The 14,817-nt window shown below is 39.6% G+C and overlaps 1 protein-coding gene across 1 annotated transcript in view; it reads left to right on the forward strand.

The window, feature by feature from the left end:
* Positions 1-13,680, forward strand: part of LOC140245491 (glycerol-3-phosphate dehydrogenase, mitochondrial-like) — a 33,519-nt gene extending 19,839 nt beyond the window's left edge. Inside the window, exons 7-16 of the mRNA XM_072325061.1 lie at positions 2,186-2,347; positions 3,034-3,178; positions 3,509-3,702; positions 4,375-4,509; positions 5,319-5,497; positions 8,305-8,436; positions 10,119-10,277; positions 11,571-11,756; positions 12,423-12,521; positions 13,570-13,680. Coding sequence (XP_072181162.1) covers positions 2,186-2,347; positions 3,034-3,178; positions 3,509-3,702; positions 4,375-4,509; positions 5,319-5,497; positions 8,305-8,436; positions 10,119-10,277; positions 11,571-11,756; positions 12,423-12,521; positions 13,570-13,680 — 1,502 coding nt within the window. The remainder of the gene's footprint in view (positions 1-2,185; positions 2,348-3,033; positions 3,179-3,508; positions 3,703-4,374; positions 4,510-5,318; positions 5,498-8,304; positions 8,437-10,118; positions 10,278-11,570; positions 11,757-12,422; positions 12,522-13,569) is intronic.
* Positions 13,681-14,817: the final 1,137 nt, after the last annotated feature.

The following is a 14,817-nucleotide window of genomic DNA, read 5'->3' on the forward strand; positions in this document are numbered from 1 at the left end:
TTGATTGTATAGATGATAATAATTATATTGGATGGCCTTGATTCATGGAATACCAGGGAATATTGCACTCGTTGGGGCCAATATTGCACTCATCTTCGATTCGTGCAATATTGGCCCTAACTCGTGCAATATTCCCTGGTATCCCATTCATAGCCATCCAATATAATATAAATGTTGCATTGAGTTACGGCAAATATTGCATGAACCGAAGATGAGTATAATATATTGGCTAATACGAGTGTAGCATTCCCAGGTAGTCCATTCAATGAAGCCGTCCAATATTATTATTACATGTATTATTGACGTGTAATCATTATATAGAGAAGGCAAAGTCTAAAAAGTAAGTCCTACCGTGTAGTTATAAATTAGAATTTGATGTAGACTCTGCACTTCAGAAAAAAAAAATAACTTGCACTTGAAGCAAGAGTTTGTGCACTTCGCAAGCATATGCACACTCTCCAAGTGTTTGCGCAGCATGTTAGACAAAATGCAGTGCATCATTGCATGGCCGTAAAGAAATCATGGGTTATTAATACTCTATCATATGTGTTTCTTTAAGTTTGCCGTGATGTTGCACACAATGACAGTAAAGTGGACAAAAATATGTATTCTTCAAGCGCCACTGAAATGCTGTATATACCAGTAGATGATAATGATTTTTCGAGGAAAGAGGACTCATACAACAACCTTCATATTTGTAAGGAAGTTCAAAGGGCATTTCGATTGGAGTGTTTGGTATCAGAGTATCATTTGTCAAAATTTAACCCAGTTTGCATGAGTAATTACGATAAGTATAAGGTTTTAGAGTGCTTGTCAAATGTCTGCGGATTTGTGATGGGTCTAATGACTATTCTCATTTGCTTTTGCAGTGAGGGAAAGTGTGTTCTACAGGACTGGTAGTAATCACTGAGGTGTGACCATACCATGAGCGCCGAACCGTTTTTTGCCATAATGACTTGCCATTGTTGGGCTTAGTAAACCCATTTTTCTTAGAGACCAGGAGTGTTTAAGCAGCTCTCCTTTGAAAATCAGTGAGAGAGATGGAGAGAGAGAGAGAGAGAGAGAGAGAGTGAGAGAGAGAGTGTATGTGTGTGTATTTGTTGTGTGTGTGTGTGTGAGAGAGAGAAAGTGTGCAGGAGTATTGTCTGAATATTGATGGGCCAACCCAACTGAAGCGTGAATGAACTGTCCATTGGATATTGCATATGTACCACTGGTGTTGTTTTGCCATGACACTAGCTGGTGTGCCATAAGTAATTAAGCAGATTCTTTTCTTGTCTGGAAACTGACAAATGGCCAAAGTTTCCCATAGAAATGAGGGTAAAGTAAAAGAAAGAGCCAAAAGAAATGATTTTCATTTTTCCTCATTACAGAACAGAATGATATTTTAAGCTTAAATTGCCAACATTTTGCTTTGATGTCACCCACAGTTTCCATGCAAGATTTTGATGGAAACGGTGTTTGGGTTGTTTGGTGGGTTTTTTTTTTTTTTTGAAAGGCAAGGTAGGTTTAACGTGCAGCATCCCCAAATGCATGTGTGACTATACAACACCTAATTAGAATACAGCTATCCGATTGGTCGATTGCCCATCACGTGACATTTAGTTAAAAGTTCCATCGCACGTTGTGGCTGTCAGCCACAACGTGCGATTTTCTTTGAGCAAAAATGGAAAGCACATGGCTGACGTTACCCATTTCCATTGACTCCCGTGTTAAACTCAGGAATGACCCCCAAGTTTTTGTTCCATCGCACGGCTCTGATGTCACAATAAACAAACATTTGCTGCATGCACTCAACAAGTACAAGCGTGTACTTTCGTCACTCATTTTTGTAAACAACTTCAACCGATCAGCTTTGTGTACACATGTATGTACGTACATGGTGACTGTGACTCATTCGTCTTTCACGGTAAATGGTTGTCATTTCTGTGCTAAATTAAAGAATCTGTGTGGACCACATCTGTTGACGTTCAAGATGTTGTATAAAACAAATAGTGTATGGTCTCTCCTCGTGCAGTGGAACAAGATTTTGCACTCAGTGAAAGATGAGGCACGTTATTCAACTCGGTTTTGCCTTGTTGAATAGAGCGCCTTATCTTTCACCTCGTGCGAAATCTTGTACCATCGCACTCGCGACCATTCACTATTTGTATAATGTCTACGTCTCTTATCTTCTCATCCCCAGGCCAGCACAACGATGCCAGGATGAACATCGCGATAGCCTTGACAGCGGCGCGCATGGGCGCCACCATTGCCAACCACACCGAGGTGCTCGATCTCATCAAATTCAAAAACGAAAAGGGGGAGGAGGAGGTGCGGGGGGCCAGGTTACGAGACAGGGTCACAGGTTAGTCACTCTTGCTTGTTTGTTTGTTTGTCTGCTTGTTTTTGTATGTTGGCATTTATTTTATGTGTGTGTGATAGAGAAAGTATATAATAATGTGTGTACAAATGTCTGTATGTGTGTGTGTGTGTATGTATGTATGTATAAGTTTAGACTCTGTAATGGTGTGTATGTGTTTATTTACATACAATCGTATGTACTGTATAACAAGAAGCATTCGCGTCACAAAACTTTCACAAATTGGAGCCAACAGTCTTGCACAGCATGAAACTTTTGGGCTTTACCACTGGCATTCAATACATTGTGTAGATTAATACCTACACTCACGTTCTACTCAAGCAAATCTTGGCTCCTTGCAAATCCATGAAAATTTCATGCACGCAAAAATTTCTGATCTTACATTATGTATGTTTGCATGTGTATATAGTATGCACGTATGAATGCTTTTGTATAGATTGTGCACTTGTATTTTTCATTTAAAATGTGATAATTGATCTTGCAATCTATGATAGCTCTGCACTACAATAATCAGTATGTGATAGAAAAATGTGTGTTACAAGTGGCCTCTGTACTATCATTATAATTATTATTATTGTTATTATTATTATTATCATTATTATCATTATTGTTGTTGTTGTTGTTATCAATACAAGTTACTACAGTTTATTCTCCTTTAACATCTTTATTAGGCAAAGAGTACAGTGTTCTGGCCAAGAGTGTGATAAATGCCACGGGGCCCTTCACTGACAGCATCCGACAAATGGCTGACCCAAGCTGCCCAAAAATCTGCCAGCCGAGTTCAGGAGTTCATATAGTACTTCCGGACTATTACAGGTGAGCCAAGATGGATGTTTTTTTCTTTCAAGGTGTGTGGTTAGTTTCTCATGGTTTTGAGAAATATGACTAAAAACAAAGAAATTGTCAAATGATGATGGTGAGATTTTGAATGTAATGTTGATGTTGTATCTGCTTTTTATCTCAAATACCCCCCAAAACTCATTATCCTGACAAATTGTGTCAGCCAGAAAAAAAAAAAAAAATCTTGGAAGACTTTTTTTGATATATATTTCCAAGCAAATTCCAAATACTGAATTATTTTGAGCCCTTCTGAGAATTATGTCTTACCTTGAATTGTCTATTACTAATATCCCCCTTTCTCGATAGCCCGGAGGCAATGGGTCTTCTTGACCCGTCCACCAGCGACGGACGGGTCATCTTCTTCCTGCCGTGGGAGAACTTCACGCTGGCCGGTACGACGGACAGGCCCTGCCAGATTTCCCACAGCCCCTCGCCTTCGGAGGCAGACATCCAGTTCATCCTGCGCGAGATAAAGGACTACCTCAGTAGAGATGTCACAGGTAAGCACGAATGATTGCCTTGCGTGACTTGTGTGCTTTGATGATTATTAATGGTGTAGCCATTTGAGTAGTTATAGTGTAGTCATAGTGGTTGTTGCAGTGGTAGTTGTTGTAATGGTAAAAGCAGTAGAAATAGTTGTAACAATAGCAATGTTAGAAACAGTAGTTGTGGTGGTGGTGGTGGTAGTAGTAGTAGTAGTAGTTGTAGTAGTAGTAATTGTAGTACTAGTACTAGTAACAGTAGCAGTTGTAGTAGCAGTTGTAGAAGATGTAGGAGTAGCAGTTGTAGTAGTAGTAGTAGTAGTAGTAGTAGTAGTAGTAGTAGTAGTAGTAGTAGTAGTGGTAGTAGTAGTAATAGTAGTAGTAGGAAAAGTAGAAGTCATAGTTTTAAGACATGGTAGTAGACACAATAATATCAATTGATTATCATATGTGCAGGTTTCATTATTAAAATAATGTGGAAATAAAATGGAATATGAGTTGAAATACACCTTTTCTCTTAGTATTAGTTCCTTCGAGAAACAGTATTTCGCACTGAAAAACACAGAGATAATCGCGTGCCAGTCCATGTCTGGATGATAGCGAGATCCTGATAGGTGCTGGCCAAATAACCCCGGTTGGACTGTACACGACGAATTTACAGGTGTGTGGTTTTTTTTTTCTTCCACACAGTGAGACGAGGCGATGTCATGGCAGCATGGAGTGGCATCCGGCCGCTGGTTACCAACCCAAACTCGACCAACACCGAGTCGATATCCAGGAACCATGTCATTGACGTGTCACCGAACAAGATGGTCACAATTGCAGGTATGCTGACTCACGAATTCAGAATATTGCACACTTTTGGCACCATAAGATGTTTGTATTTCATCCTCCCAAACTTGCAAGTGATTCTTGGAAAGTGCTTGTCACTGTTTGTTGTTCTTTGAAGCTGTCAATTGTCGTTGCAAATAGAATGCAAATGAGAAAAACAAACTGAAAAAGGGGGATTATAGTTGTATAGGTGTGTATCTTGTGTTGCAGTGTTTGCTCTGATGTACCTTTTAACCTATGGATGCGTCATTTTATGCCACCTCAATCCCATCATCAAATACTCCAGTTGCTACTCTTTTAAGAGTTGTTACCTCTTAGTACTCTGAAACTTGTGGCAGGTTCTGCCTTCCTAACAACCAGGGGCATAATGTCACTTTCTGAAACACTATCTGGTATTCTGTTATTGAATCCAGCCACTATTACATTTTTGCTTTCTCTGGAGTAACCATTTATGAGTCGGGGGAAGGGGGGGGGGGAAGAATTTTTGCGAATAACGTCTAGATTCTTTAGCTGTGTAGGTACTTGCATGGAGATCGGTGATAAAGGCTGTACACAATTCGTTACGGGGATCCTGGAAATATATCCGAGCCGGGCCAGCCTTGCCACTCCATGGTATCCCCATGCTACGGAGTCTCTAAGTGCCGTAGTGGGACTTGAATCCTGGACCTTTTACTGAATGCAGAGTAGGCAAACCACTTGACCTTTATGCCTCTGCATATACATTTGTAAGGCAGTGGTCTATGGCTGTGCATTTTCTGTGCGATGTATTCAGTTCCATCCGTGTGCTCATTTTATCATGACAGGTGGAAAGTGGACGACATACAGGAGTATGGCTATTGATGCAGTGGACGCTGCCATCGAGGCATGCGGTCTGGAGCCAAGGAACGGGTCACTGACCGAGGGACTGCTCCTTGAGGGGGCCCATGGCTGGACCCCTACCATGTTCATCCGCCTCATCCAGGACTTTGGTCTAGAGAATGAGGTAAGAGGTCATTGGTTTTTTTTTTCCGCTATTTTAAAAGAGAATGAAACCGAAATATGTATGTGAATTGAGGGATGCAGCAATATTGGTAGAACACATCAATGGAGTTTGATGAAAACAGCATTCTAACCAGTTGAAGATGGGCTAATTTTGCTACAACATGCATTTACCATAGACACTTGCACGAGTATACTCGGGACTAGTCTTCAACGGGTTAAAGAAGATACACATTTTTATAAAGAAAGTTCCACATATTTACACTTTTATAGCATGATGAAAGAGCACTTGACATACCTCTTTCAGAAAGCAGGGGACTGATATTATCCTTTCATAACAAATGTCAGTTTAATTTGAAGGAACATGTACTGTTCATTAAAAATAAAAATAGATTTAGTGGAATTCTCTTGATGTTTTCTTTATATTAATCTACATGCGTGACATCGCAAACTGGAACATTCTTCTCATCCAGCAGTGACTGCACAGAAATTTTAAGTGTCATAGATATTTAACAGATTGACCGATTTTCCTCAAACTTCACTTATGTATTCTACTAATATTGCTGCATTCACTCAATCCACATGCATATTTGGGTTTCATTCCCTTTGATTACAGAACAAGTGATTATATTCAATTGGGGAATCACAGATTCTACCACTTGAATTAAAGGAATAGCAACAAAAGATGCCATATTCCACATCAGTAAACCTAAGCACTAATCAAAACCTAAGCACTATTCAAAGCCTAAGCACTAGGGTAAAAAGTCTGTTCAAAAGAGTGGTGTGTTTGTATATCATTTAGACAATCTGGAGCCTGTTGCATAAAACTTTTTATCTGAGAAAATTCAGGTTATTATAAACTGAGTTTTTTTCCTGTGTTATAAAATCAATGGTAAATTCATACTAACTTGAGTCTTCAATTCTTACCAAGAGTTTTTCTTGAGTAAAAAGTTTTGTGCAAAAGGCCCTTGTAGTTCAAATCTCAAGGAAAAAATTCCAGACAAACAAGTATGCACGACCCGGTCTGTATTTTCTTACGGCGTCCATAATGCCATGCCAGCAGTACACAACACATCAAAATGGGCATTGAATCAGTTTATCCAGCATTCCCTACTTTTTTTTTCTTTCTCTCTGCCCTTCAAGAGAGAGGAGGACAAAACAACAACAACAACCACAACACTGATGCCACACTGGTATATTATCATGCTTTTAAGCCAGCCAGGGTGTGCCGCCTTTGAAAATTACTAGACCGCATCTTTCTAAAGTGGCTGTTTTGTGAGCTGCTACAAGTACCTGGCCTAGTGTGTTGATGCCACACATTCCCTAGTGGTTTGGTGGAATGTCATGCTATTTTTTTTTTTCAAAGGAAATCAAGCCAGACTTATGTCATAAAAGCCAGTAAGGTTGGACAGCATAGTGGGGGGGGGGGGGGGGGGGGGGGTGGTAGTAGAGTGAGTAAGAGAGAGAAAAAAAATGAGAGAAAGGTTAAAAAAAACAACAAGCAAACCTTGAGAGATGCTGACCTCCCTGTCCAGTGGCTTCAGTATTCACGGCTTTGTCTGCTTGTGACTGAAGCCAGCCATTGAGTATGTGGTATCAGTTCTTGACTTGGCCTTGAAATCTAGCAGGTGAACATGTGAACATACCTACATACACAGACACAGACACAGACACACACACACACACACACACACACACACACACACACACACACATGTGCTTGGATTTTTCCCAAATATTTACCTGTATTCTGCTACTGTAAACACTTGTGTATAAGGTGCACTGTTTTTGTCCTAAAAATGTTGAAAGTGGTGGGGTGTGCCTTATAGTTTCACATATTAGTTTCAAGACAGAGCACTTTTTTCCATACAAAATGTACACAATATCACAAAATTGTGCCCCGTCTTGGGGTGACATGTGGTTACATAGTTGGGCATGGCTGCGTAAAAGTATGCGCGGATGTTGCAAATTTAGTCTAAAAAGTTGCGCAAGACTTGAACAAAGAAAGTCAAGAAGCCTCATGACGAGGCTCTCTCACGTTACAGAATTATAGCGCAAAACGTTGAGGGGGGGGGGGCGGAGCTGTGAGTATACTCGGGCTGGTGTCTATGGGAAATGCATGCTTTAGCAAATCAGTCCATCCCAACGGGTTGAAAGAAGAATGAAGTTCATTATGTGCATTTCTAGCATTTACTGTATCCCTGACAACAAATGCTCCTGACAGAAAGAAACAGTAAAATGACAGTAAAATGGAACAGAATGTGTGCCTTTTAGAAACAGAAACATGGCCACTGTGGAATTAAAATAATACATGCACCAGTACTGCATGAATGACTACTGTCAGTGATGAATTTTGATGCTAGCTGTTCACATTATGGTAGGAAAATGCCTCAAAATTTGGCATATAATGTGTTTGCATGTGAAACACTTTCAGTGCACTCAAGGCGGTTAAAAGTACACTTTTCATATAAATAGATGATGCTGGATATATCACAGAAGTGTTCTAAGAAGATAATGATGATGATTTTAATGAATAAATGGTTGTTCTACAGATTTCCATAAAAAGCAAGCTGCTCAAATCCCAGACAAGGGACACATACTTGGTGATCATTTATTTTTGATTTTATGTTTTGTGTTTGTTTGTTGTTTCTTTTTCTTTTTCTTTCGTGAAAGACATATATGTCTTCATCAAAGTGACATGTATGCCCAGACTTGACAAATGTATCAATATGTATTTTTTCATGTGATAGTGAATTGTTGCTTCTAATGTACAATTACTCATGTATTTAAAATCTTACACTGTATGTTCAGGTTGCTCAGCACCTGGCCAACACGTATGGAGACAAGGCGGTTGAGGTGGCACGGATGGCCAGCTTGACCGGGAAGCGGTGGCCAGTGGTGGGCAAGCGACTGGTAGAAGACTTCCCCTACATTGAAGCCGAGGTACGGGGTTCAGTTTGATTCAATTCAGTTCAATTCAGTTCAGTTCAGTTCAGTTCAGTTCAGTTCAGTTCAGTTCAGTTCAGTTCAGTTCAGTTCAGTTCAGTTCAGTTCAGTTCAATTCAATTCAATTCAAATCAGTTCAGTTCAGTTCAGTTCAGTTCAATTCAGTTCAGTTCAGTTCAGTTCAGTTCAATTCAATTCAATTCAATTCAATTCAATTCAATTCAATTCAATTCAATTCCATTATAGTTTGATTTCTGATTTCACATACAGACTTTAAAATACAAGAATTACAAGAAGTCCATGGAATACAAAATATATAAATGTACACTTAAAAGTGGAAGAAGAAAAACAAGCATGTGCATAACCCATATTCTACTATGTTAACAAACTTACTGTGTTGATGGGAAGAGAGAGGTCCGGTGGGAGCCTGCAAAATACCCCTGTGCATGCTTAGACATTTTTAGAGCCCCTTTTCCACTGGATACAAAGCGCTATGAGATGTCATCCCTGGTCGCCATAGAAGATAAAATATACACAAATCACCAGGCAGTGACAGTACAAGTCCAGTGCACGTATTATAGGGGATATCAAAATAAGTAAGTCTCCAAGTTTTGTTTGAAGTGATCCAGAGTTGGTGATGATTCAGAAGAGGAGGGAGCTTATTCCACAGCCTTGGAGCAGTAGAGGAGAAAACTGCATAGAAGAGAAGCATAGTAAATTTGTGAAGAGAGGAAAAGAATTCATTGGTTATGCTAAGAAGCCTCTTCGAACAAATCATTTGAGCCCCAGTTTGTGCTAAATGTTTGTGATGCTAAAAGTTTATTTTTTATTCTTCATTTTTGCTTTGTTCCTGTAGCAGAAGAGTGATCTATAATGTTGGTTTATGGAAAAAAAAGTCATAAGAAATGGATGTTTAAGTTTATGTTGGTGATGAGGTGACTGTTAAGTGCAGTTGTTCATACCAAGCATATCGTGGAATTATCAGATGGAATCAGGAATGTTTTCATATGCAGTATATGAGACAGAGATGGACAAAAGAGAGAGATACAGTTGAACCTCTCGTATCCGGACAAGTCGGGACCGGGGCTCGTCCGGATAAGGGATTTGGCCGGATACGGGAGACTCAATGCTTTATACATGTACATATACATACACATGTACTGATGTAGCCCATTGTAGTACCACCTGTAGTAATGTGTATACTGCAACCTTTTCATTGTTACACTCAGTAACAGACCCCAAAATAGAGGTGTATGTTAATGTTGGAAGTAATATGTAATTCATGTGTGTTTGTGTAGGAGTTCTCAAGGAGTTGGGAATCCCCCTTTCCTCCCGTAATTATTAAAAAAAAAAAAAAAATCACGGTGAGATTGCATCCGTATAATAGAGAGATCCGGATAAAGGGAGGCCGGATAAGAGAGGTTCAACTGTAGATGGATAGAGAAAGAGAGAAAGAGATAGTGAAAAGTGTGTGAGAGAAAGGGAGAAAGTTTGAGAAATGATGTAGATGATAATGAAAAGTTAAACTTGTTAATGAGCAGTGGGCAAGGAATTCTGATGTTTCCACTGTCATTGGCTGTTCCAACTGCATATGATATGTCTTGCTGATTTTATCAAAGTATCTTCCTTTTTCTATTTCTTTCTAAAACAAACAAACAAACAAACAAACAAACAAATAGGTCATCTATGCCGTCAAAGAATACGCGTGCAAAGCGGTGGATGTGCTGGCCCGCCGGACACGCCTGGCCTTCCTCAACGTCCAGGCAGCAGAAGAGGCGCTGCCGAGAATCGTGGAGATCATGGCCAAGGAGCTCAACTGGAGCAAGATGAAACAGGAGGTAGGATGGGGCAGAATGAGATACTGCAAAAAAAACTATTATTTTCACATACAGATATTTTTGCGAATGAGGGGGTCATAAACTTTTTCGCGAGAATTCACAAAAATTAAACCATTGCAAGAACAGCAGCTTTTGTAGTATACATCAGATGGGGCGTTGGTTGTTCGGGGGGGGGGGGATGGGTGAGCAGGGGGTAAATATTTATTGTGTGAGGACAAGGTTTGCTGCATGTTAACCAGAGGTCTGTGCCGCATAATCCCCAGATACTTGCCTTAGGTTGATACACTTTATACAAGTGGTCTTTGACAAAGACTTGTGATATAACCATATATGCCCTGGTTTTTTTTTTGTGTGTGTGTGTTTTTTTTTCAACTTTTTGAGAGGTGTTAGTCTCTGGAAACACATGTAGTCATCATTGGGTAGAATTTATTGCATTTTAAGCACTATGCAGGTGCATAGAAAGTGAGATTCATGTTTGAACCTGTTAAGTATCTGAGTAGTAAATTGAAAGAGATATATTAAAGAGATGTGCCATTTCAGTTTAAAGATTAGGATGAATCTCAAATTTCCTTTTGTGATTTTGTGTTCTAGTGCTTGTGTTTGTAGCATCCTTCATATTCCTGTGTAATTTAAAATTGAAGTTGGCATAAAGTTATTGAGAAGTTACTTCAAAACTGCTAGGTTCAAGTACTGTACATGCTGAATAGTGCATTGTTCCACCGTTGCTGACTTTGTTCTGGGATGTTTCATGCTTGTTTGGGTGAGTCTTTATTGCAGACACCATTTTCATCATCATCATCAGCATTATCATGGTTATCACCTTATCAATATTGGTATCATTGAAGTCATTATTGTTTCTGGTATCATTGTAATCGTTATCATTGTTATTATGGTCATCTGTGTCATTATCAATATCATTATCATTGCCATCATTATCATCATCATCATCATCATCATCATCATCATCATCATCATCATCATTTTCCTTTTATTATAATACCATCAATTTTAATCCTCATCACATCAATCATTGTCTTCATCATCATCATCATCATCATCATTATCATTTTCCTGTTATTGTAGTCGGCATCAATTTTAATTTTTGTCTTCATCATCATCATCATCATCCAATGCTTTCATCATCAGTGTCATTATCTCTAACATCAACCATTGCAGTCATCTTAAAAATTATCATCATCATCATCATCATTATCATCATTACTTGATTTGATTAAGGGATCATCCCATCGAACCTGTCCTTACCCCAATACATGTCTTTTTCTCTCCCACAAGATGGAACTCGCGGATGGCCGACGCTTCCTCAACCAGGAGATGGGGTACAACTGCCGCACCTCGCTCATGACCGTGCCCATCAACTTCACGGACCACGAGCGGGAGAAGTACACCCAACGCTTCCAGACGCTGGACAAGCAGAAGAAGGGCTACATCACCCCCAACGACCTGCGACAGTTCTTGGAGGTGGGTTGGTCTTCTTGACATAGTTACCTGTCTTCTCCCTCAATTTTGATTTTCTAAATATTTGCAGCAGCTTCCGATACAATGCTGTCAATCCTGGCCACTTGTCGTATTCATTGATGGTGATAGTGAATATGTTGTGTGACTTCTTGTTAAATATTCAAATGATTATTTTGTCATGAGTTGTTGTTGTTTTTTTTCTATTCTGGAAATATTGCTTAACCCGTTGAAGACTAGCCTTGAATATTCTCCGGCAGGTGTCTGTGGGAAAGACGTGTTGTAGCAAAATCAGCCCATCCTCAGTGGGTTAAGATGCAATGCTGTCAGTCCATCTACTTGTCTAGTCTTCTACCTGTCATAAAGTTAGTGGTGATGAGATTGCGGTGACATGCTATTATGAATACTGTAAAATGAGGAATGTTCGCGTGCATTTTAATTTCGTGAATTTCGCGAGTGCCAATATTGGCGAAATTAAAATGCACGCGAAAGTTCTTGCCTACACAATATGCATTGAATGCCCTTGGCAATTCGCGAAAATTCTATGCTGCAAGAAAGCCCGTCAGCTCCAATTCGCAAAATTTTCATGCCTTGCATATATCGTGTTTTACCGTAGATGAAGATCAAGTATGAAGCATTATAAAGTGCTATGTTACTTGTGTTGTGCTGCAGAGTGTTGGCGATGATTTGACAGAGGATCAACTACGCAGCATGATGAACGAGGTCGACTGCAACAAAAATGGCAGAGTGGAGCTCACTGAATTTCTCCAAGTAAGTTTTTTTCTCTTAAAAGTTTGTAGGATGTGATATTCTGATACAACCAAAGCCTTTCCCCATTTTGGGTAGCATGTATGACATTGCCCTAGAAAAACCTAACGGACAAAATACTGTAAAACGAGGAATGTTTGCATGCATTTTAATTTTGCGAATTTCGCGAGCGCCAAGATTCGCGAAATTTAAAATGCCCAAAAAAGTTCTTGTCTACACTATATGCGTTGAACGCCAGTGGCACTTCTCGAAATTTCATGCCACGAAAAAGGCCGTCGGCTCCGATTCGCCAAAAATTCATGGCCCGAATATATCATGTTTTACAGTAATTAAGGTGCGGTCAAATTTTGAGAGATGAGATTCAATACTTCTAAATTGATACATGACTCATAAACATTAAATGTTCCCAACACCAAGAATAGGCGACAGAAATTCCAACCTGATGGGAATGACACTTTAGAAAAACAGAAGGCTTTGAAGTAGAGTGTCCATCAAAGCATGTGGACACTCTTTAGTGAGCATGGCATATGTAAAAGGGGATTCAAAAAAGGGATTGAAATCTCAGTGGCACTCACTGTAATGATAATGTCCAATGTAGTTATGATGATGATTGTTGGGTTGCCTGAATCTAGACCTGCTCGTGAAGCATGATACTTTTTATGCAAGTCATCACTCTTTCTGAATTTAAAATATACCGCTGTGAACTATTGGCTCAAGTGAGCTATTGCGTTCATTTTTTTTTTTATGAAACACATTTGATGAGCATTTCTTCTCATAAATGTTTTGCTAGTGTTCCTCAAGCTGTTTTAGCACAATCAATATACATGAGGTGACCATCAAACAGACTTTAACAACTTCTCAAGAAATCAATCCATTGCCAAAGATGTGAAGAGACATACAAATACCACAGGACATGGTTATATTTGTGCCTAGATTATTTAAAGGTTGAGTATGCTGGTCAGCATATTAGTAAAAGAATTTTTTTTTTCATTAAAATGTTGTAAGTGAAATAGGTTTGTTTGAAACGTTCATATTTCTCTTTTCCCTGCAGCTCATGAGTGCAATAAAAACCGGAGCCATGGCCAACATCCGCCTCGAGCTGGCGCTGAGCAAGTGGGAGCGCAAGCACATCCCGACGTATCGCAGTGGAGGTGGAGTATAAACAAACAAAAAAACAAACAAATACTCAAACAAACACCGAGGTCTCTTGACTCTGTGTGTGTGTGGCACCTATCCATATCCTGATTTGACGTGGCCGCATGGGTTGCCCCCTGGAGTGTCTGCATCATCCAAGTACCCGACTTCTGGGTCTCCACCCATCTCTAACCCGCACTTTATAACACCAATGTTTATCAAAGTACCCACAGTGTAATATTGTGGGAGAGTAGGAGGGTGAACTAATGTATCAAAATGATTATATCATAGACATCCCCACCTACCCCTCTGCTATCATTCTCGATTAAGTAACTAACTGCTCAGGTAACCTGTTCCTACTAGGTGCATCTCGAAGCTTTGAATCTTGGGCAAACGATATCAGTTCTTGATATTCTGGGCAAGCCGTGGGCAGACTTTCTATTTCTGTTAGAAACCAGATGGCTTGCCTAGAATTTGAATACCAGTATGCTAGAAAAACCAGACTGTCACGGTCTGTGCTTGGCTTTGCTGACTGCAAACTTGTTATAGTGTAATGCACACATACACAAACACACACATGCTCTCTCTCTCTCTATCTCTTTCTGTGTCGTCTTCCCTATCTCTGTATGTACATGTGATGTATATATTCATATATCTCTCACATTCTTCTCTTTAACCTCTTCTACCATTGTTTATATTCAACCCCCTTTCACTTTCTGTTTCTTATTCCTTTCATTAAAGTGTGTATGTGTGTAAAAACTTAGTGCACTCACTTTCGAAAACTCAAATCGAAATTTGTACTCGTGCCAATTGCTCTCGTGATGTATCTGTGTTGAGTACTCTGTTTCTGTCTGTGTAGAGTAAAAAAAAAAGCATCTTATAGAAAACCAAAAGGAAGCTGCTGAGCAGTGTCAAAAGACGGTTGTAACAGATAAAGGGCAACTAATTCCAGATATAAGGCTAAGTCTGTGGTATAAACTCTCGTAGAGTATTCCAGACATTTGGTGTAACGTAGATTTGGCACAGGTGAGCACTGAGGTGTACTTAGGTGTAAAGTAATGTGAAGAGGTGTACTCTCCATCCGTGTAACTGTCTCCGTGTAATGTGTATCAGATAGCATGTGGTGTCAGGTACAGATTTCTTGAAAGCAACTAAAAAACCTTGC

This window comes from Diadema setosum, chromosome 22 (assembly GCF_964275005.1).
Source record: "Diadema setosum chromosome 22, eeDiaSeto1, whole genome shotgun sequence".
NCBI classification, from domain to species: Eukaryota; Metazoa; Echinodermata; class Echinoidea; order Diadematoida; family Diadematidae; genus Diadema; species Diadema setosum.